This window comes from Archocentrus centrarchus, chromosome 10, assembly GCF_007364275.1.
Source record: "Archocentrus centrarchus isolate MPI-CPG fArcCen1 chromosome 10, fArcCen1, whole genome shotgun sequence".
Taxonomy (NCBI): domain Eukaryota; kingdom Metazoa; phylum Chordata; class Actinopteri; order Cichliformes; family Cichlidae; genus Archocentrus; species Archocentrus centrarchus.
Window position 1 is genome coordinate 6656473 of NC_044355.1, and position 20534 is coordinate 6677006.

A 20534-nucleotide genomic window follows, 5' to 3' on the forward strand; every position below is an offset into this window, starting at 1 on the left:
ATCAAACTGTGTTTAGACACTCTAACCATGGACTACACAGGACCTCTGGCCGTGCATGCAGAACTGCTGAACATATTATCCATTTAATAGGACAATTATATGGAGTAGGAGAGAGAAGAGGAGGAAGGTGAAGGAGGGACAGCCAAAGCCAAAGGGCATGAAGGGGGCAGGGAAGTCATTGGCGAGAAGATAGAGAGGCTGAGTGAAAGAGTGGAGCAAGCTGGAGAGGGGAGTGGAGCCCAAGGGGGAAAGAGGGGAAGAAAGGAGGGGAGGAAAAAGAGGGGTGAAACTCCTAAAAGACATAAATAGGCGTAAAAGGACTTGGAGCTTTGCAGTCACTCGTCCCGACAGCCACATCCACAGCTCTCCTCTCCCCTTCTCCTCACCTCAAGCCCTCCACTCCACTCAGCTGCAGTCCTTCTTTCCTCTGGAACCCTGAGCAAAACCAGTGAGTAGTTTCTACCGCACACATTTAACCTATTTCTGCATGACCTTACAGAGATCCTTACAGCTGGAAGAATTCTTAGACTGCTAATCTGCACAAATTGATGGATGTGACAGTCAAATAACAGCAGGCTACAAAACTTAAATGAAAAGATACTAAGAATTTTTTAGACACTGAAATTTTAAACAATTACACATTATTTAAGTGACAATATATACAGAGTAAGCAAAGGTGATAAGAAAATGTAGATCTAGTGACCACTTTAATTTAATTTTAAATCACTAGATTAAGCACAGAATTTTGAAAGAATGGCAAGACTGCACTCTCTGCAGTACACTACACTGTCACGATAAAGTGGCCTACTTGCTCAGGCAAAATACAAAAAATGTGTTGTAATCTATGTGAATGTTGTTAATTTATGTACCTCCTAGAAGAAATGATGCAGTGCTCGAACTCTTCGTTAAACAGGGACACACAAGAGCATGAAAATCATACTGCTAACTGACTAAATCTGAACACCCACACTGGGGCTTTATTGATAGAGTTCAGGGAAGGTTTAGCCATCACTGGGGGAAAGCAATGAGGTTTCCAATACAGAAGAAGAATAGTCAGCTGGTACAGGTTAATTACATTAAATACCTTTAATAGAGATACTGCAGAGATAGAAGGCTTAGCAGACTGCAAGTGCAATCATACTTTGGCTAGATGTATCCTAATAAATGTCAGATCTCCTTCTGTCTGTTTCCCATTGCTTAGCTGCCTTTACACGTATAAACAGTGGAAAGACAGTCAAAAAAAAAAATTCCCTCTGACTCATATACGCCACTTGTTAAACCAGAAGTTAATGGTGTAGCCAAACATTCGCTACTGCCTCATCACAGTTTTTATGGCCTAGATCTGACAACTTTCATGGCTGAGATCTGGCTTAAATCTATAAGACTATAAGAATATATAAGAATGGCAAGGATTTTAAGTGCACAGTGACACAGGCAGTAATTATTTACACAAAAGACTGAAGAAATCCTCTGTGGCAGAATGATTTCAGTTGGATCCTTGGAAAACAAACATTTATTGTTAGGCCATTGTAAGACCTTCTCAGAAGAGAAGAAAGCATGAAAAGTGTTTACTGTGTAGTAATTGCACAGGTATTTGTTTGCAGCTCTATGACTGAGTGTAAATATCATAAATGACTATTCTCCTTTCTTTACCATCCTTTTTATACACCTCATTCAGGTCCTCTCTTCCAATCTACCCTTATCATGGACACCACAAAGAACATTCTCTCCTTCTCTGAGGCACTCTATCACCTGATTGTCTTAATGATGACTCTGGGCCAAGGAACTCATTCAATGCCCGTCCCTACTGACATCCCCATGTGCACAGCTTCAGAAACCGCCCAGTACAGTTTAACATTTACTGGCAAGTGGACCCAGGCAGCTTTTCCTAAGCAGTATCCTCGCTACCGTCCCCCTGCACAGTGGTCAAACCTTATTGGTAAGTGCGCCTAAGCTAAGGGCTTCCTTATTGGTCACATTATTCTGAGGTACATGTGGCAAGATAAGTTAAGGGTTGAGAAACAGAAAGCTGCTGTATAAAGCTTCTGTTGACAACTGTTTACTATAGAGTTGTTAGAAAGCAATCCTATTTCTTAAAAATAGAGATGATATATAACATTCTGCCAACTAGTAGAAAATTAAAGAAATATTCTTTTGAGTCTCTGGAGCTTGAAAAAGCTTTTCAGTCCAAAAACACTACCAAACAGTCATAGAACTCCATTAATTTCCCTTTGCTGAGATGTGCTGTTTATGAACTCACTATTCAGACAAACACTTGATGAAACAACCATTTTAATCCTTTTTTGTGCTGTTAGGGGTGACCCACAGCTCTGACTACCACATGTGGCAACGCAACGAGTTTGCCAGCAATGGCGTGAGGGAGTTTGCAGAGAAAGGCGAGGCTTGGACGCTTGTGAAGGAAGTCGAGACGGCCGGTGAACGCATTCAGAGCGTTTATGGGATCCTCTCCGCTCCTGCTGTCATGGGCGGCACAGGCCAGATGAGCACTGAGTTTGAGGTCTTTGCTAGGCACTCCTATGTAAGTTTCCCAACAGGGCATCAAGTACATGCAAGACCTCTCAGGACAGGTCAGCATAGAAAACGTGGTGTGTTGCAACCCAAATAATTTTCTATTAAGCATTTAGAATCATAGCACTTGTTTTGCCCAGTAATATAAAAGTATATAGATCAAACAGGTTTCCAATATGACCATAATATTAATAGATTTTTTTTTTTTTTTAAGTTGAAACTGTCACTGTAGGAATCAGCACCTTTAAATCAGCACCTTACATAATAGCCACTGCAGCTGGCCGAATTTACAAATCTGCCAGTGGATGAAATTTTGGAGGTTTCGCTGTTATTTAAATTCCAAGTAAACAGAATCAGTGATTAGCCCTGTGAACTCAACTGTAGTATTATTTCCACTGAAGCTGTTTTTTTGCCACGTCTTTTATAACCAATGGCAACAAGAGCCAAAACTTTAAAAATAGAAGGATTGAAAAACAATAATATATATATATATATATATATATATATATATATATATATATATATATATATATATATATATATCTATATATATATATATATATATATATATATATATTGAAATTAAAATTGCAACTATTTAAAAATTTGCACACAGTGTCTTTTGGCCAAGTAATAACCTGCCATACTACTGCTAATTGTTCATAATGTGAAGTTATATTGTGAGAAAGACTGCATTATGCCTTTTTAATTAGCCTCATGCAGCAACAAAATGCTCCTATAAAACCAGCTCCTGACAGTTTTTTCCACAACTTACTCCCAGAAGAGAGCTTCTGTAATGTAGCAAGTCTAATTAATGTCCCTTCAAATTATGCGAAACTCTGCAGAAGTTTGCAGTTAAACTTCCCACTGATGAGTCTCTGGGTAGCTAATAAAACCTGGGACACATCTGACCAAAATTTGTTAAGCTTGGAAAAAGCCAATTGGAAACAGAAGATGTTCACCAAAATAAAAGCAAGCTGTGCTGGAATAAAAGTAGACGTGTCGAGGGGTGGATGCAGTACAAGACTATGAATCTCTATTATGTCACGCTTAAAGCTGAGAATATTACTGCACAATAAAATAAATTATCACAGAACACAGACATCATATATGATTTAGAAGCTTTTTGTGGTCCTTGAATTTGATTTGAGAATGAAGACAAGATGTTTGGAAAAGAAGAATTTTATTATATTTTCCACACATCTTTCTCCTCATAGCTCTTCTCATTTCTATCGCTATAATTCACTCCCCTGTTTTCTTTGAGTTTTTTTTTTGTTTTGCTTTGGCTACAATGTAATTCCTTTCTTATGTTTTACTTTCTCCATTCACAGCTGTCATTTATTGTGCGTATTGTCCCAAGCCCGGACTGGTTTGTGGGTGTGGACAGTCTTGACCTGTGTGATGGCGACCACTGGAAAGAAAATGTGTCACTGGACCTTTTCCCATATGACGCAGGAACTGACAGCGGGTTCACCTTTTCATCTCCCAACTTTGAGACCATCCCGCAGGATAAAATCACACAGGTGGGCTGCACAGGTGCATAAATCCAAAGAGGATATAAAAAGAAACCATGCACAGTAAACTCAGGTATTTGGAAATCCTGACAGTATGACAACTTCAGTCATTAAGAACACTGGTCTTTCTATTAGACTGATACAGTGATGCTGTATTGAAGTGATGTACTGTGGCACTTTATAGCTATTGAATTTGACCAAAAATGGCAATTATTCCTTCAACAAAAACACAAGTACAGGCCATTAGAATATCTGTTTCTGTCCACAAAAAGGCAAATATAATAAGAGACATAACTGTAAGGCTATATTTCAGGTAAATTTAAACAGAAATATGTCTTTTAAAACCCAACCCAACATTTCATTTTCAACCAATGTAAGCGACATGGTGTAACTCCTATTCATCAGGGTTTCTGCCAGTATATTGCAAGCCCAACAGTCCAGGAGGGTTCATTTTAGGTCTGGACCTCAGCATCCGTGAGGTTTTTTTTTTTGTGTGTGTGTGTTTTGTGTTTGTGTTTTTGGCATAAGCTGCAACTGTTATTAAGCTGAATTTTTTTTTTAAACTGTTATTATCAAATGTAAGGTATGAAACAGAAGACACACCTCAAGCAGCAGAGAAATTAGTCTAAAGAAACTTGTTACAATATATATCTTGACTGTTATTCCTTGTCCATTTTCCCCTCCATAGATCACCTCCTCCTTCCCTAGCCACCCGGCCAATTCCTTCTTCTACCCCCGCCTGAAGCACCTACCACCCATTGCCAAGGTCACACTGACCAAAATAAAGAAGACCAATCAGATCATCAGCCTGCCCGTGGAGCCCACTCAATCCAACCAGCTGCCAACAGGAAATGAGATTGAAGACAAGCTGATAAGTAAGTCTAAATAACAAAAACCTTCAGAATTTCTGCCTCTATATGATCCATCAGCTTTGTTTGAAAAAACATTAAAGACATTTTTGTGTAGAGGCACGTTAAAGAGCATAATAACGGAAGACAGATCTTTGAAGTTTGTATCTCAGTTTGGTCTCAGTTTCAGGATCACGACACTCCTTTGTTTTGAGAAAGGTTTACAGGAATGAATCATTTAAAATAGCAGAAGTCAGAAGAACACCAACTCTGCACTGTGTTTCATATTCTGCTTTTACTATAAGGTTTTTTTTTTGTTTTTTTGCTGTAAAAGGCTAAAAAATATATACAGAACAAAATGGATACAAGGTTCTGCATGTTTTGTCAAACTCACATGTAAGGTTTTAAAACAAAGTGGGGAACTTGTGTCTTTACCGGCTCACACACAAGAATTTGGGAAACATTACAGGCCACACACACACACACACACACACACACACACACACACACACACACACACACACACACACAAACTCAATTACTTCCAACCAAAGACCAGGGAAGTCAACAGAGTCAGGGTACCAGAAAATGCCAGGGACACATCTGGCATCTAGTAGAAGAGGCAAAATATGCAAGATGAAAGAGCAATTTAAGAAAACTATGTAGAAATTATGTACAGTAATTTTTGGTCACAATGCCAAGTGGGATATAAACACTGGTTACACAAGACTTCAATCCATGTGGTGAAGCTGGATATGTGAAATCCGAGATTATTTAAGATTCTTCAGTGTACAGAAAGGAAGAATACAAAGACATCTTGGAAGAAGTAAATGTGAAGGCTGCAGGGAACTACACGTAAAGTCAGCAATGCAGCAGGCAAGCAACTTGTGTGTGAATGATGTATGTGATAGGGAGGGAAAATGGCCTTTTTATAAAAGCACAACTCACCACAGAAAGCCTAAACAGATGACTTGACCAGGAAAAGTTTTTTAGGGGGGAAAAAATAATAGATAGCATGTTGGCCTGGCAAAAGAGCTGACAGAGCATTAATCAGCTGCAGGGTTGAGGGTGACTGTGAGGTCTGAGTCAGCATCACAGACTACAAGACCGTTCCCCTGACAACCCATCAACAAACAATGTAGATTGTCCAACAATCTGTTGGGGTTTTCTCCCCCTGCTCCCAATGCTCCATCTTAGCCTTGAGTCTGTTTATCCTTTCCCTATCATTATCCCCTCCATCATATTTGTGATTCTCCCCAGAGCTTGAACAAAACTTTTCTTTAGTGATCAGCAAGCACCTGTTGTAGATCTGTGAGACACTGATGAAAAATCAGGGTAAAGCACCTTTGCCTTTCGCAGCCTTTTGTCACATTAACCTTCACTTTGTCATTCTTGAATATAAATTTTAATGTGAGACATCAGCCTTTCACTTGACATCCAAAGGTCCATCTATGCAGCTTCCGCACAGCCTCCCATCCTTCTGCTTTTCTACTCTTTAAGTGACAACTGTGATACATATCAGGAGCATTGAAGCACACAAAGAGGCTGGCTGAGGTAGTTCGACAGGTTCACAATGTTGGTGAAAGCTACACTGAGAGCACCAATAAGCATGATGTGACGATAAAGACTTTAAAGAATTACTTTATTATTAGGTGAGCTGAAAAAGTAGAAAGATAGAGGATGCTTCCTTCCCCTCTGTTATGGGTGCAGAGAACTCATTAAATAGCAGCACTGATTACTCTGAGGCAAGAATAAAAAAGTAAGTACAATCAGAAAAGTCCCTCTCTACAAATCAATATAAAACAAAATTAAAAGTAACTCCAGCAGTTAAACCACTGCCAAGACTCTATAATAAGAAGCTATGGGTTCACAAGTCCTGCACACAAAGCACAGCAGCATTTATTATATCACCCTTTTATTATTTTATTTTCTTTTTTAAAATGAAAAGAAACTGAATTCTTTTCCTGATTATGATTCATGACATATTCCCCATCTTTAAAATTAAATCATGTACAAGGGCTTTTCCGTAACCAATCAGCAGAAGGGAAACCTGATCATTAATGTGATCCTCTCTACAGATACCCCTCTGGACTGTGAGGTATCAGTGTGGTCTCCCTGGGGCTTGTGCAAGGGCAAATGTGGAGAGTCAGGCATGCAGCACCGCACACGCTACATCATAATGCACCCAGCCAACAACGGAGCAGTCTGCCCCCTACTGGAGGAAGACAGGAAGTGCTTCCCAGACAACTGTTTATGACTAGTTCAGGAAAGGAGGGACAAGAAAGAGAGGAAGGAGAGAAGAAAGAAGAAGGAGAGGAAAGCCAGGAAGGGGAGGAAAGGACGAAGACGGAACAACAACAGCAAAAGGGCCGCGATTTATTCACATGAAGCATAACCATGATAAACCAGTTTCCATCTGTTCTCCCTGTCCAAACTCTTTCTGTGGAAATGGCTAATATACATATGACCTGACCGCTCAATTTGGTGCGCCTACAGAAAAAAACACCAAAAAAACTCCTCATCTTCCATTCTTATTGATGGCTCTGACAGCATAGAAGAGGTGTAGTTTGGCAGAATAGCTATTAGACACCAATTCAGTTTTGGCAGATTATCAAAATTGTCTGGGGAGAGACCAACGCTGTTTTATAATTAGAAAATGAACAGAAAACACATGTTGGCCCTGTAATTGGGATGGTTTGATAGTTCTGAAGCTCAAAAGTTATATGAATTTCTTTATTTAGAAATAAATCCATATAACTTATACTTAAAATCCAAAAGCGTCCAAATTAAATCAAACTAGGAAAAGGGGGTCAATAGTCCCATTAGCAGAAGTAATACCATCAGAAAAGTGACATATATAGTTTCCTAAATTCAAAACTTAATATTTATAGAAACATTGTTTTTTTTCCTAATGAAAATGGATATATTTATTGACAGGATTTTAACCTGTAGTGTACAGTATATGAAATCTGAAATAATTTGTATTCCTTTACGTTACTGAGTTACAACAGAAAACATTTTTTTGTAAAATAACAAAATACTAAAAATATATGTATTTTTTTTGTAAAGGTCAATAAAATGTAAATACATCTGATACTGTGATCTCTTTGATGACTGTTTGATGGTCACTCCTGATGAAAGTGCTGTCTTTAAATGATTCCTTTAATTACAACAATAATTTTTAATACAGTAAATTTCCTTCTCTGTTCAATGTTAAGGTTGCTTGCGTGTTGAAAGGCCAATGTTCAATATCACATTTAGGTAATATTACTAAAGTTGGGTCTGCAGGATCAAATGGAGTGTAAAGGACTGGATGACCTGGGTTCAACATGCCAGTTTTGGACTGAATTCACTCTGATGAAGTGTTGGTCATAAAATGAACGCAAGCCCTTCCCAGTGATTTAAAAGAGATCATCAAATGTTTAGATCTCAAAGATTAAAATCTTAAAGTGAAAACTTAATTTTGCATGCAGGCTATGAAACATGAATCCCACTTCATGCACGGAAACATATGTATACACTGAAAAATGACCTCTTCTTTCAGGGCACAATGAAGACAACATAATTTTAAGTAAATGATATTAGTGTAAATATGTAAAACAGATATTCCCACCAAGCCAACAGTGAAACTACAGATGACAGACTGAAGAGCAATAAGAACTAAACATCTGGTACATGAGGGATGTCCTTCCGTTTGGAATGACGAGGGAGAGGAAAATTACTGAGCTAAAGATGTGGGATTCTGTTTTGGCTTTCCTATTGAAGGCTCACTGATTAAGTAAGTATGAGAGGTAAGAGTAACATAAACATCCATTTCAGAGCAATATAATAAGGAATAACCCTGCTTTGTGGAATGAAATGTAATTTTTAACAGACACAGTATAAATCTGTAGTTACTTTATTGGTATGATAAAAATATTGATTTACTGTTCAAGCTTCCTGTAAAGCTACCGGAGTGTGGGATGAGATGGAAATCTGATTCTTTGCTTACTTTAGGTATGACTACTTTTGCAGATGCTAAATATGAGATGGGTTCATTCAGTGTGTGTGGGAGTTTACTTTGCAAGTGACCTCATCTAAGTTAACCTTATGGCATTTTACACAATGGATTGGATTACATTTCCTGCACTGATTACACCGGGACACTGTCAAACAATCAACTTACTATATTACAATGTGCTAATATTCTGCATATAATTATCCTGCAGTGCTCTAAAGTACAGAAAATCTTGGATTTTAGTGAGGTCAATGTGGAGTAGATCCTTGATAAACACAAGTGTACTGGAGTTATAACATGATTCATTCCAACAACTCTTCCATCAACAAATCAATCTACAGCAATTTTTCATAAATAACACTGGAAATTGCTGTGTATGTCAGGAATGGGTCTGAAAGTTCATGATGCTTATTCCTACTTCGTGTTAGTGCCACAACATAAATCTACAGTGAAAAGAAGAAACTGTGCACATGTTTACCATTGCAGCTTTTCTATTGGTTCCCAGGTTAACCAGTTACAAAATGACCAGAATAACTTGCCACACAAAGCAACACCTGTGAGTTTCTCACATCAGATATGCCACTGAACACGAACATTACTAGATGGAAAATACCTCAATCTTGAACTAGAATTTGCAGATCTACAAAAAGTCTCAACTAGAACTGCAGGCAAAGCATTAGGTCATTTTTAACCGTAATCTAATAGCTCACTGCGAACATAAAATGGGTTTGCAAGGCACTGGCCTTCTCCTTCAGTGTTACCTGATGCTGGCTGCAGCCATGTTTTTTAATATTGGAGAGCAGGAGGAGAAATGCATCATTGAGGAAATTCCTGAAGACACACTGGTGACTGGTGAGTTGTAGAAAGGGAAAAGTGCTCCTGAGTGCAATTTATGTTTTCAACTGCAGCAATAAATGTGGAATTAAGAGACTGAGAGTGAATTTAATTAGTTATAAATGTTAAAAAAAAAACATGTGAATCACATAGTAAGACTGCATGCACTTCTACAATATTATGTCTCTATTTTGAGCAAGTGTAAAACCCATAAAAAGCCATTCATGCTTTGCTTTAAATGAAACACTTCCAGTGTCTCCTTAATTAAATAACTCATTCACCTTGTGATTTAACAGCAGAAATATAGAGAGCATTCTGTCTATTGCAGGCCACCTTTGATTTTTAATACCAGACTATTTAAGACTTTTTAATGAAATGATGATTATTGATAATCAAAGAATAAACAAACAGAAAATTATGAATCTTATAACCACATGTTATAAATGTTGCAAGCTCTCTATGGGTCTTTAGCTGGATGACAGCTTTGCACATCTTGGCATTTTCTCAGTCAGCTTCATGAGGTAGTCACCTGGAATGGCTTTCAGTTAACAGCTGTGCCTTTTCAAGAGTAAATTTCTTGAATTTCTTGCCCTCTTAATGTGTTCGAGAAGTTGTGTTGTAAAGAGGTAGAGTTGGTATACAGTGAATAGCCCTATTTGAGGAACGCTCTAATCCATATTATGGCAAGAACTACTCAACCAAGTAAAGAAAAACGACAGTCCATCATTTAAGAAATGAAGGTCAGTCAATCCGAAAATTTCAAGAAGTTGAAATCTGTCCTTTGGTCTGATGAGTCCAAATTTGAGATTTTTGGTTCCAAATGTCATGTCTTTGTAAGACACAGAAAAGGTGAGTGGATGGTTCCTACATCTGTACAGTAGCTCCCAGTGTAGGAGGTAGTATGGAGGAGGAAGTGTGATGGTATGGGGGTGCTTTGCTGCTGACGCTGTTGGCAATTTATTCAAAATCCAAGTCACAGTTAACCAGCATAGCTATGACAGCATTCAGCAGCGACATGCCATCCAATTTGGTTTGCGCTTAGTGGGACCATCATTTGTTTTTCAACAGGACAGTGACCCAAAATGCACCTCCAGTGTGCAAAGCTGTAATCAAAGCAAAAGGTGCCGACTTTGAAGAATCTAAATTCTAAAACATATTTTGGTTTGTTTAACACTTTTAAGTTTACTACATGACTCCTTATGTCTTCCTTCCTAGTCTGGATGATGTCAGTATTAATTTACAATGTAGGAAAAAAAATAAAAAAAATAAAAACATTGACTGTGTCCAAATTTTAACTGGTACTGTATATGTCTGGACTTATGTGTCTGTGTTTCTTACCTTTAGGGGTTTTTCTGTTGGAGCCATGGGATATGAAGGTGTTATCTCAATCCCCTCACACTGGCCTCACTGTGACAGTAAAAGATCCAAACTATGAGGTACTGGACACTTAGGATAAGGGGTATCAGCAAGCCAGGGTCAATTAAATGTGTGTGTTTCTATATTAAAAAAATAATAAACACCTAAAAATAATAAACATCTCTGAAACTATCTACCTGTCAAACTTGATTTCTTTTCATATAATATTGCATTACTTCTTTTTCTTTGGAAACTAAGTAACCAAAGAAAACTAAATAAACAAAAACAGGTGCTTAGCATAGCTGAAAAAATATAAGCCCAACAGTGTCTTTCCTACTTTCTAGACTCTGATGTCCAAGCGTTATGGGAAATTTGGTAAATTCACCTTCACAGCTCACGCCTCTGGTTCGCACGTTCTTTGCTTCAAAACCAACTCGACAAAGTTTTCTGTCTTTGCTCGTGAAAGTCTGGTGAGAAATGTGGACACAGAAAAAATGTTACTCAAAACACAAAAAGATAAAGCAATGCATACCCTATTTATGCACTGATTAAGAGTTAACAACATTAACTGTTGTCTATCAATCTTGCTACACAGAAGCTACATTTGGATGTACAAATGGGAGAGCACACGATCGGCCACAGCGCTGACAGGACCAAAGACAGCATGCAGTCCCTGGAGAACACTCTTAGACACCTAACAGAGCAGATGGTTCACATCACCAGGCATCAGGGGTTCCAGAGGGTAAATAAATACTTTACTGCACAGCCTTAACAATCCTTTATGACTGAAATGCAACAAAGAGACCAGAGGAAATGGGACGTCCCTGAATACTAGATACAAGCTTCATTTCACTCCAAGCATCCTGAAGTACTTTCTACCTTGCTACTAATAAAGGAGAATACATTGACTGTGAAATGGTAAAATCAAATCATATAACATGCCATCTTTCTAAAACACAGCTACAATATCAACCTTTGAAGTCTCTTCCTTCTCTCTTTCTCACTCTTATTGTTGCCTGTTGTCACTCAGGAGAAGGAGGAGGCATTTCGTCAGATCAGCGAGAACACCAACAGCAAAGTGTTGTGGTGGGCTGTAGTGCAGACCTCCCTTCTGCTGGCGGTTGGTTTCTGGCAGATGAAACGACTCAAAGACTTCTTCATTGCGAAGAAACTGGTCTGATGAAGACCTCTCACCAGCCTCACTGTTTTTGCCTGTATTTCACACATCTGTACCAGTGCACTTTGAGTGCCCTAGGACTGTAATACTTAATAAAAAGATTTTTTTTTTTTTTACCCAAAAGCTGGTGAGATGCTCATACAATATGGTGTTTAAGACTACTGTACAGTTGTGGTCAGAATTTTACATGCATATATACATATACCCCATTTGGTTAAATGTCCATTAGCAAGCTGCACCTCAACCAGACACTTTTTGTAGCAATCAACAAGCTTCTGGCTGGATATTTGATCACTCTTCTTGGCAGAATAGGCAGGGTTCATTTAAATTGGTTGGTTTCCTGGCATGGACCTGGCTTTAAGCATAGTCCACAAATTTTCAATAGTGCCGAGGTCATAGAATTGGGAAAGCCATTCCAGAAGCTTAATGTTAGCCTGTTTTATCCATTCCAAAACCAATTTTGATGCATGGGATCATTGTCCTGTTGGAACACCCAACATCCAAGTTTCAGCTATCTAACTGTTGATGTGAGATGAAATTGAAGAATTTGGAGTTGGTTCTCCTTCTTCATTATTCCATCCACTTTGTACAGTGTATCAGTACCGCTGGCAGCAAAACAGCCCCCGAGCATGATGATGAACCCCACTGAACACTTGTGGGATCAGCTTGGGCGTGCTGTTCGTACCTGAGTGACCAACACAACCACACTGGACAACTTGTGACAAATGCTGGTTGAAGAATGGGATGCCATCACACAGCAGAGTGTGACCAAGCTGGTGACCAGCATGAGGAGGTGCCAGGCTGTTATAGCTGTGTATGGTTCTTCCACATGCTACTTAGGCCCCTGTTTGTTAAATGAATAAATTGTTAAATTGCCAATATGTGTTTTTTCTTCAGACTTCAATCATCCAATCCAATGTATAATTCCAAACAAGAGTCAATAACAGAGATGAGTATGGGTGCAATCCACATACTCAACTCTGCTCAACCCACAAATTTATTTTCCTTACAAAAGTGGCACCATTCAAGGGGATGTAAACAGGCTTTCCAACAGTATACAATTTATTGCCAAGAAGCATAGTTACAACAAAGAAATAATTGACCAAACACAAATATCCTTACCTTACTTGTGCTAATTATATTTGAGCCTGTATGTATACTTTTGACCCTGTGTTGATTAAAGAAAATCCAAAATAAATTCAAACTTGTTCACCCAATTCTTGTGTTTTAAAATCATTAGACATATGCTGTACAATAATTCTAACCAGGAAAAAAATCATTAAAAAACTCTTAAAGTCTGAAAATAAGTGTAAAGCCTGAAACAGTGTTTGTAAAATTAGCTTGTTGTTTTATAAATTATTGTTTAATGCATGAGGTCACCTGTAATATTGTGATATATCACTGTGTAATATTAAAACAATATAATAGTTTATATTACTGCATTTTTGTCCTAAATTAGGTGAACGCCACAGCCAACAATTAGGACAATATATACAATGTTTAGCAAGGTTGAATATATTATAATTACTTACTATGATAATAGGAAATAAAAGTGATTAGAGGATTTATCCTGTGATTATGCCTCATTTTATTCATAGCTTACCTGGTGTTGTCCAACACCGATAATCTTATATATTTAGGTACTTACAGAAAGGCAGATATTTAAGTTATATCCCAGTTGGACTGACAGCTTCAATAACAACTGACCCTCAGTCAAAAGGTAAAGTTACGTTTATTATAAGCAGTTAGGGCATAAATGAACTGTTAATGACTCTAGGAATAGAGCAGAGCTAACATAAGCTAAATTAGCATTTACCTTCACTAGCAACCATAAGCTTACCAATCTAGTTAGCTAATAACTCTGAAAGAAAAATGGCTATAAAACTGTATATTACAGTTTTAATACAGATATTGTTTTAAGACACTCGGTGTAAGAAACAGCTGGAACACCGTTTAAGTAAATCTGTATATTTATAAACGGAGTTAGCACAGAAAGTTAGCTAAATTAGCTCATCAACTCATGGCTAATCTTATTTACTTGCAGGTTATCAATGTCTTACTGGGTCTGCTGCAATTCCTGCTTTTTTTCCCCCAAGTGCTGACCGTAAACTTGCGGTCACAACATGTGGCCATGTCATCTGTAGTGTCTGTTATCAGAAAGGTAGATAAACACTTTTGTAGCAAACACTGTCAAAACAATCACTGTTTGCTATATGTGCTTATATTTAAGGGCAGAGTCTACACACTATAGCATGCCTGCTCCCCAAGCAATGAAACCATGATTAGACAGGGACATCTGTTGGGCTTTAAGTGATATTGCAGAGCTGATTGTTCAGTTTTTCACTTATGTTTAAAGTTGTCTCTAAGGAAGAATGATTCACTGGGGATCTAAGTTTAAGATGTATTAAATATCAGACAAGGTTAGACATTCTAATATTATAGAGAACGCCAGTTATGCTCTTTCATTGTGTGCTTCTGGTTAAATGTTCAAATACATGTGAGAGAAATTACGCCATTCAGCAATGAATGGTACTCCTGGAGGTCCGTTTATCCCACTTTGGGAAGCACTGATCATATTCATTAGCCATGGCTTTGTTCATGATTGGTCTCACCTTAATCAGGCTTTCTTTGACTTTGTCTGTCTCCCATGCTTAGACCCAGCTAATGAATTAATTTTGGTTCATAGATAGAAACTCACTAAGAAGTCAGTTTTCAGTTCTTTTGTGTCTTCTATTCCTTATGAGCATGAAAATTCAATACATTGTATTCCTGGCTTCATAATTTTTGTCTAAATATAATCGTTCTTTCAGGCCAAACAGGCATGTGTTTATATCTGCTGTGCTAAGTGCCGAGTGTCACCACTCTCTGACAAAGTAAGCACCCTTTTCTCATTAAATCCTCAGGTGACTGTGGGGCTATTGGTGTGGGGTGCCACATTAATAATCAAAACAATACAATTTTAATATTGTGCTGTCATCACAGTTGTGTGAAATGTACTTGTTTCAGAGCAACCCTGAAGTGAAGGCCTTGTTTTCAGACATCAGCGTTGTGGCAACCAAGCACTTAACGGAAATGAGCAAAGTTCAGTCATTTTCTTGCTTCATATAACACTTGTAATCTGTTCTTATATTGGCAATTTCCTGTAAACAATTGTGCTGATTAGCATTTAAATGTGTCACAAACGGTTTTGTGGACTTTTAAATACAATAATACGATGCAGGTGTCACATAAATAGCACTGATTCCTCATTTTCCCAGGTTATAATGTTCCAGGCAAGACATCAAAAGAGGCTCTTGACTCACTACCAGCAAAGGGTGACAGAAATTTTATTTCTTTTTTTGTTTGTTTGTTTTTTTTGCTGTAAAAGTTTATTTTTCTGTCTAAAAAGAACATCACTCTTTAACTCATCAACCATACTAGATGTCTGGCCCAAGCAGCAGCTGAAACAAATATGTATTTATTTCACCTACTACACCAAAGCATCACTTATCAATTAATCATTTACAGAATGAGAAGCTAGAGGAGTTATTAGTCGGGATGAAGCAAGAAATGCAGCAGATGACAAAGTAAGTTAAACCAGACATGAAATAAGCTGCAGTTTATGATAAGTTGGAAGAGTTTTCTTGTTTGTTTTTTTCATTAACAGGAAGCTGAGCGAACAGAGTGCCTACATTACTAAGCTGGAAAATGCACTAAGCCTCAGAGGTATAGCATTGAATAAATACTTAATATGACAACAATACGTAATTGTCCATTTTTACCTACTAAAGTCAGTTATTTTCCCCCTTTTTCCTTTAAAATATTTTAGTTTTTTCTTTTGGTTAATAAATATCCAGCTGGCTGTTATGCCTCACCACTCACTAGGGGTCACTCTTGGCACATCTATGTTTTTAGCTGGTGTTTAAACCTGGTGTTTAAATGGGCATGTTTAAAATTAAACGTTATTTAAACAACAAATGATACAGCAAAAAACTGATAAGCCTATGCAGAATAATTTATAGAAATATTACAGCTTCGTACATCTTTTGTATCTTTTGTATTTGTATCTTTTGTATCTGAATCCACTGTGTGTTTTTTGTTTTTTTTCGAACTGATGTGCTTTTTCTTTATTACTCTTGTCACTCAGTGCCAAAGCTTCATCTGTGCATCATATCAGCCACAGTTCCCATACTCCACAAGAACATAAACCAGGTAACTTTTCTCTTATTGTATTGGTAGTGTATTGATCTGTTTGGTGGTGGTGCCTGACAAAATATCCTGACATTCCATATACAATTATTAGTTTAATTACTAATGCTGTGCTATGCAAGAAATGTATATGTATACTCACCGTCCACTTCATAGACATACCTGTTCAACTGCTCATTACTGCAAATATCTAGTCAGCCAGTCACATGGCAGCCACTCAGAGCATTTAGACATGGTCCAGAATACCTGCTGAAGTTCAAACCAAGTATGGGGAAGAAAGGTGATTTAAGTGACTTGGAACATGGCATGGTTGTTGGTGACAGATTCTGAGTATTTCAGAAACTGCTCATATTCAGAAAATATCCAGAGTATCAGTTCTCTCTTGCTGATATCTGAAGTCAGAGAAGAATGACCAGTTTGCTTCGAGCTGATAGGAACTGTAACTCAAATAAGCACTCCAAGGTGTGCAGAAGAGCATCTCTGAATGCATAACAGATGGACAAGAGAAGCAGCGCACCACAGTGTGCCACTCCTGTCTGCTAAGAAGAGGAAAGTGAGGTTACAATTCCCACGGGCTCACCAAAATTAGATGATAGTAGTGGTAGGGTGAGAATTTAGCATAAACAACATGAAAGCATAAATCCACCCTTCCATGTATTGGCAGTTCAGGCTGGCAGTGGTGTCATGGTGTGGAAGGATATTTTCTTTGTGCAATTTTGGGCCCCTTAATGCCAGCCGAGCATTGTTTAAACACCACATCCTACCTGAGTATTGTTACTGACCATGTCCTTGTCCATCCCATTATGATCTCTGGCACAATAAAGTGCTGTGCCACAAAGCTCAGCTCAGAATTAAGAGGGTCCAACCCATTACTAGCAAGGTGTAACTAATAAAGTGACTCCATTTAGTTATTAGATTATGCACGGCCTGTATTATTGCTGCAATCAATGAAGTACTCCAAGCTGATAAGTATGAATAATAAACAATATTAACACTAGTATTTTCTTATATTTAATTGACCCTATGAGTTGCCAAAAAAAAGTCAGTCTCCTGCAGAAAGGCCAGGAACCTTTGTGATCACTATTAGGTTTTAAAACATAACTCAACATTCATTATTTGAATCACTAATGTGCCTGTCACTAATAGTACACAGTATGTTTTAAGTTTGCTCTCTTTTTTACCTTAAGTCCTACAGATTCTATATAACTCCCTCTGTCCTCTCACGACACTCTTCAGCCACTAATATGTGAGTATTGTCCCTCTCTACAATTTCACACTTTTCCTTCATGCCACCAGACCTCTATTTCTCTTCATTTTTGATTTATACTCGCTTCATTCCATCTCATGCTCTTTATTATTCTTCTTTGCCCTGTACCATTCTCTGACTATACTTCAGGGTTCAGAGAGCAAGAGAAAGTAGGAGGTATTTCACAGGGCAAACAAGTTATATCCTGGCTTCAGCCCTGATGTCTTATGTTAGCTTTAGATGCTGTGAGCTTTGCCCTGCCCCTGTGGCTATCCACACGCATACGCACCTGAATAAGCTGATCTTTGCTTGGGTTTAATCAGGAATCCCTATTGGGTTTCCTAGACACTACTGACATAGGATTGATTGAGTGTCAGAATTTAATAGTGTTAATGTTGTTTTATCCACTGAGACCTAGGCTTTAGAAGATGAAGAGTGGAAATAAATGTCATTTCCTGCAGGGTCAATTCAAGGAATGTGATAAAAAAAAAATTTAAATGTAGTTAACTGTTTGTTTATAACAGTTTAAAATTCAGACACAATATTGAAGTTCAGATTTATTTCACTGCTACTACTACCAATTTTCTCTTGTTGATTAGTGCTTCATTTTTACATTAATTTTTAAAAGGTTTCTGCAAAGTTTGGACCCTTAAAAGGATGTGTCAGTGTTTCACAAAGTGGATTTCTTAATTTGGAAAACTATAAATGTTAGCTTATTAAAAAAACATAAAGCGTTCAGGCACCGGTGCACTGTTGAAAAAAACTGAAGCCAACAGAACTAATGAAGTGTGCCTTCCTGTCTGGCAGCACTGAAAACATGGAGGTGGATGAAAGGAGTCTGTTCAGGAAGTAAGTCCCATTACTTCACTCGCCGTCTGTCTTTGTTATGAATGAGATTGTGTCGAGATTACGCAGCATCCTGACACTGATTTAAAGCTTTAGTATATGATGAATGAAAGCATTAAGCAAATAATGCATTGTGATTTGTGCTGTTTCTCTGTGAATCTGTCTTTCAGCCTAACTCTGTCTCCAGGGTATCATTATCAGTTCTCCACAAGATGGACGAACTGGTATGTGCCTTCCTCTGCCTGTCTGCTACTGGTTTTGCTTTAACAAAGGAAGAGGTGTCATCTGTGTCAGACAGTCCTGTATTTGCTGGAAAAAAAAAAAAAATATATATAGATATATATATATAATGTATGTTGTGTGGGTGTGTGTGTGGTTCAGTAAATATGTTATACAAGAAAATGTAACCGGCAATGGATTGATTGTGCTATTAAGATGCTTTTTACAGCTGATTTGATTGATGGTTACTGCAATATAAGGATGACATGAGTCATTAATTATAGTGCTAACTGCAGCAGAGGCGTGTGTACAAGCTTGGGTGTTTTGCGTGGTTTGTTGGTAGCAACACCTGTGCAATTGTGATGCTAATTACTCTTAAGATAACTCGCCTGTTTATCTCCTCGTCTCGGAGGCTTTCCAATGAAACTTAGAGTAAGCTCGTGAGGTGGAACAAGAGACACATAAGCTTATAATGACCCAGAAATAACTCATGCATTTTTTTTAATCATTGTAAGCCATTCTATCTGTGTGACTTGTGTTAGGGTTAACCATGTATTCATCTGTGTTATGTGCAGGCACCATCCCTCACAGATCGTCCAATCCAAACATGTTAGCCAGTCACTCAACATGCTCGGCCACAGTGAGGTAACAAGTTATATTCATCAAATGCATCAAAACACTACCACAGGCAGCAGAGTGGTGCAATGGTTAGCAATGTTGCCTCACAGTAAGGAGGCCCCTGGTTTGAGTCTGAGTGCTTCTGATGTTTTTTTCCTGCATTAGTTTTACTTTTTGAATATCATTTCAGGAAAGAAAATACTGGTAATTTTCTACATATTTGTTATGTAGCAAATGGCATTGATGAGAACATTTGAAAAAAAAAAAAGGGGAAGGCTACCTGTTGTTTACTTGTATCATATCTGATTTTGTCTGGTTGCTGTTCACCATGCTTTTGAAGAAAGCCAATCATGTTGCATGTAGGTTAACAGTTTGCCTCGCTTATTCTCTCCCAGCCGTTTTCCCTGGAGCACCTTTGACACCAGACGTGTCATACGGCCAGAGTTCTGGATGGAGGTCTCCAATCTTCAGACCTCCGTCCTCCTTCAGACACTCTATGTCCTCCTGGTCTGCCCACCTCCTTAACAAACACACACACAAAAACTCCCTAGATGAAGTACCGACTACCTAAAACAAATCAACCACCCTGTTTGTATGTTGATTTTACCCATACACCTGTGGAATTCTCAGGCACAATTAAATGTATTTAACTAACCCAAGATGCATTCTTATGTACATCGTTTACTAAACCCAAAATTGAAGGTTGTTATATTGTTTTCAGTCTACTAATTCAATAAAAAAGCTGATCAAATAAAATGAGACTGGTTGGTGAATGAAAAGGTTTCAGTGTTTTCTTTCTATTTCTGACTGAGATTCACCTGCCACATGCTGCAGATGTTTTCAAATCTGGTACACTTTTATGTTGATGACTGGTTTGTAGTCAAAGGTCAGGATATTTTTGACAGTTACTTTCAGTAATCGAGGCCTCAGCCCAAGTCTTACGAGCGTTTAGCCAAAGGCACAATCTGACGTGACGTTTGGTTGCTGTGCAGCACCTGTTCACTTCATAAAGATAAACTGGGATTATGTTGTTCATGAAAGAATACCTCAGTTTACTGGATTACACAGGACTAGGCAGACAAATGCTGCAGCAACTTCAAGAAAGGCAAAGCAATACAATTAACCACGCTCACCAGTAGTTTCTGAGCACTTTCCTGGCCTG

The 20534-nt window shown here is 38.1% G+C and overlaps 3 protein-coding genes across 3 annotated transcripts; all 3 read left to right on the forward strand.

The window, feature by feature from the left end:
- The first annotated feature begins 333 nt into the window (after positions 1-333).
- spon2b (spondin 2b, extracellular matrix protein) lies at positions 334-7889 on the forward strand. Its single transcript, XM_030738725.1, has 6 exons — positions 334-448; positions 1679-1939; positions 2316-2539; positions 3861-4052; positions 4732-4918; positions 6970-7889. Exons 2-6 carry the CDS (start codon positions 1705-1707, stop codon positions 7146-7148), a joined length of 1017 nt encoding a protein of 338 aa, XP_030594585.1. The 5' UTR covers positions 334-448; positions 1679-1704; the 3' UTR covers positions 7149-7889.
- A 1578-nt stretch (positions 7890-9467) lies between these two features.
- On the forward strand, positions 9468-12893 carry LOC115786539 (transmembrane emp24 domain-containing protein 11). Its single transcript, XM_030738726.1, has 5 exons — positions 9468-9740; positions 11067-11158; positions 11423-11548; positions 11674-11820; positions 12109-12893. The coding sequence occupies exons 1-5, from the start codon at positions 9611-9613 to the stop codon at positions 12256-12258; spliced, it is 645 nt and encodes a 214-aa protein (XP_030594586.1). The 5' UTR covers positions 9468-9610; the 3' UTR covers positions 12259-12893.
- A 1413-nt stretch (positions 12894-14306) lies between these two features.
- On the forward strand, positions 14307-20112 carry rnf212 (ring finger protein 212). The gene is given in 14 exon segments (XM_030738727.1): positions 14307-14336; positions 14338-14417; positions 15056-15128; positions 15262-15336; positions 15513-15569; positions 15763-15821; positions 15902-15963; positions 16384-16446; positions 17631-17653; positions 17655-17689; positions 18497-18566; positions 18723-18759; positions 19330-19399; positions 19769-20112. Coding segments are annotated over 14 exon segments (909 nt in total). The 3' UTR covers positions 19944-20112.
- Positions 20113-20534: the final 422 nt, after the last annotated feature.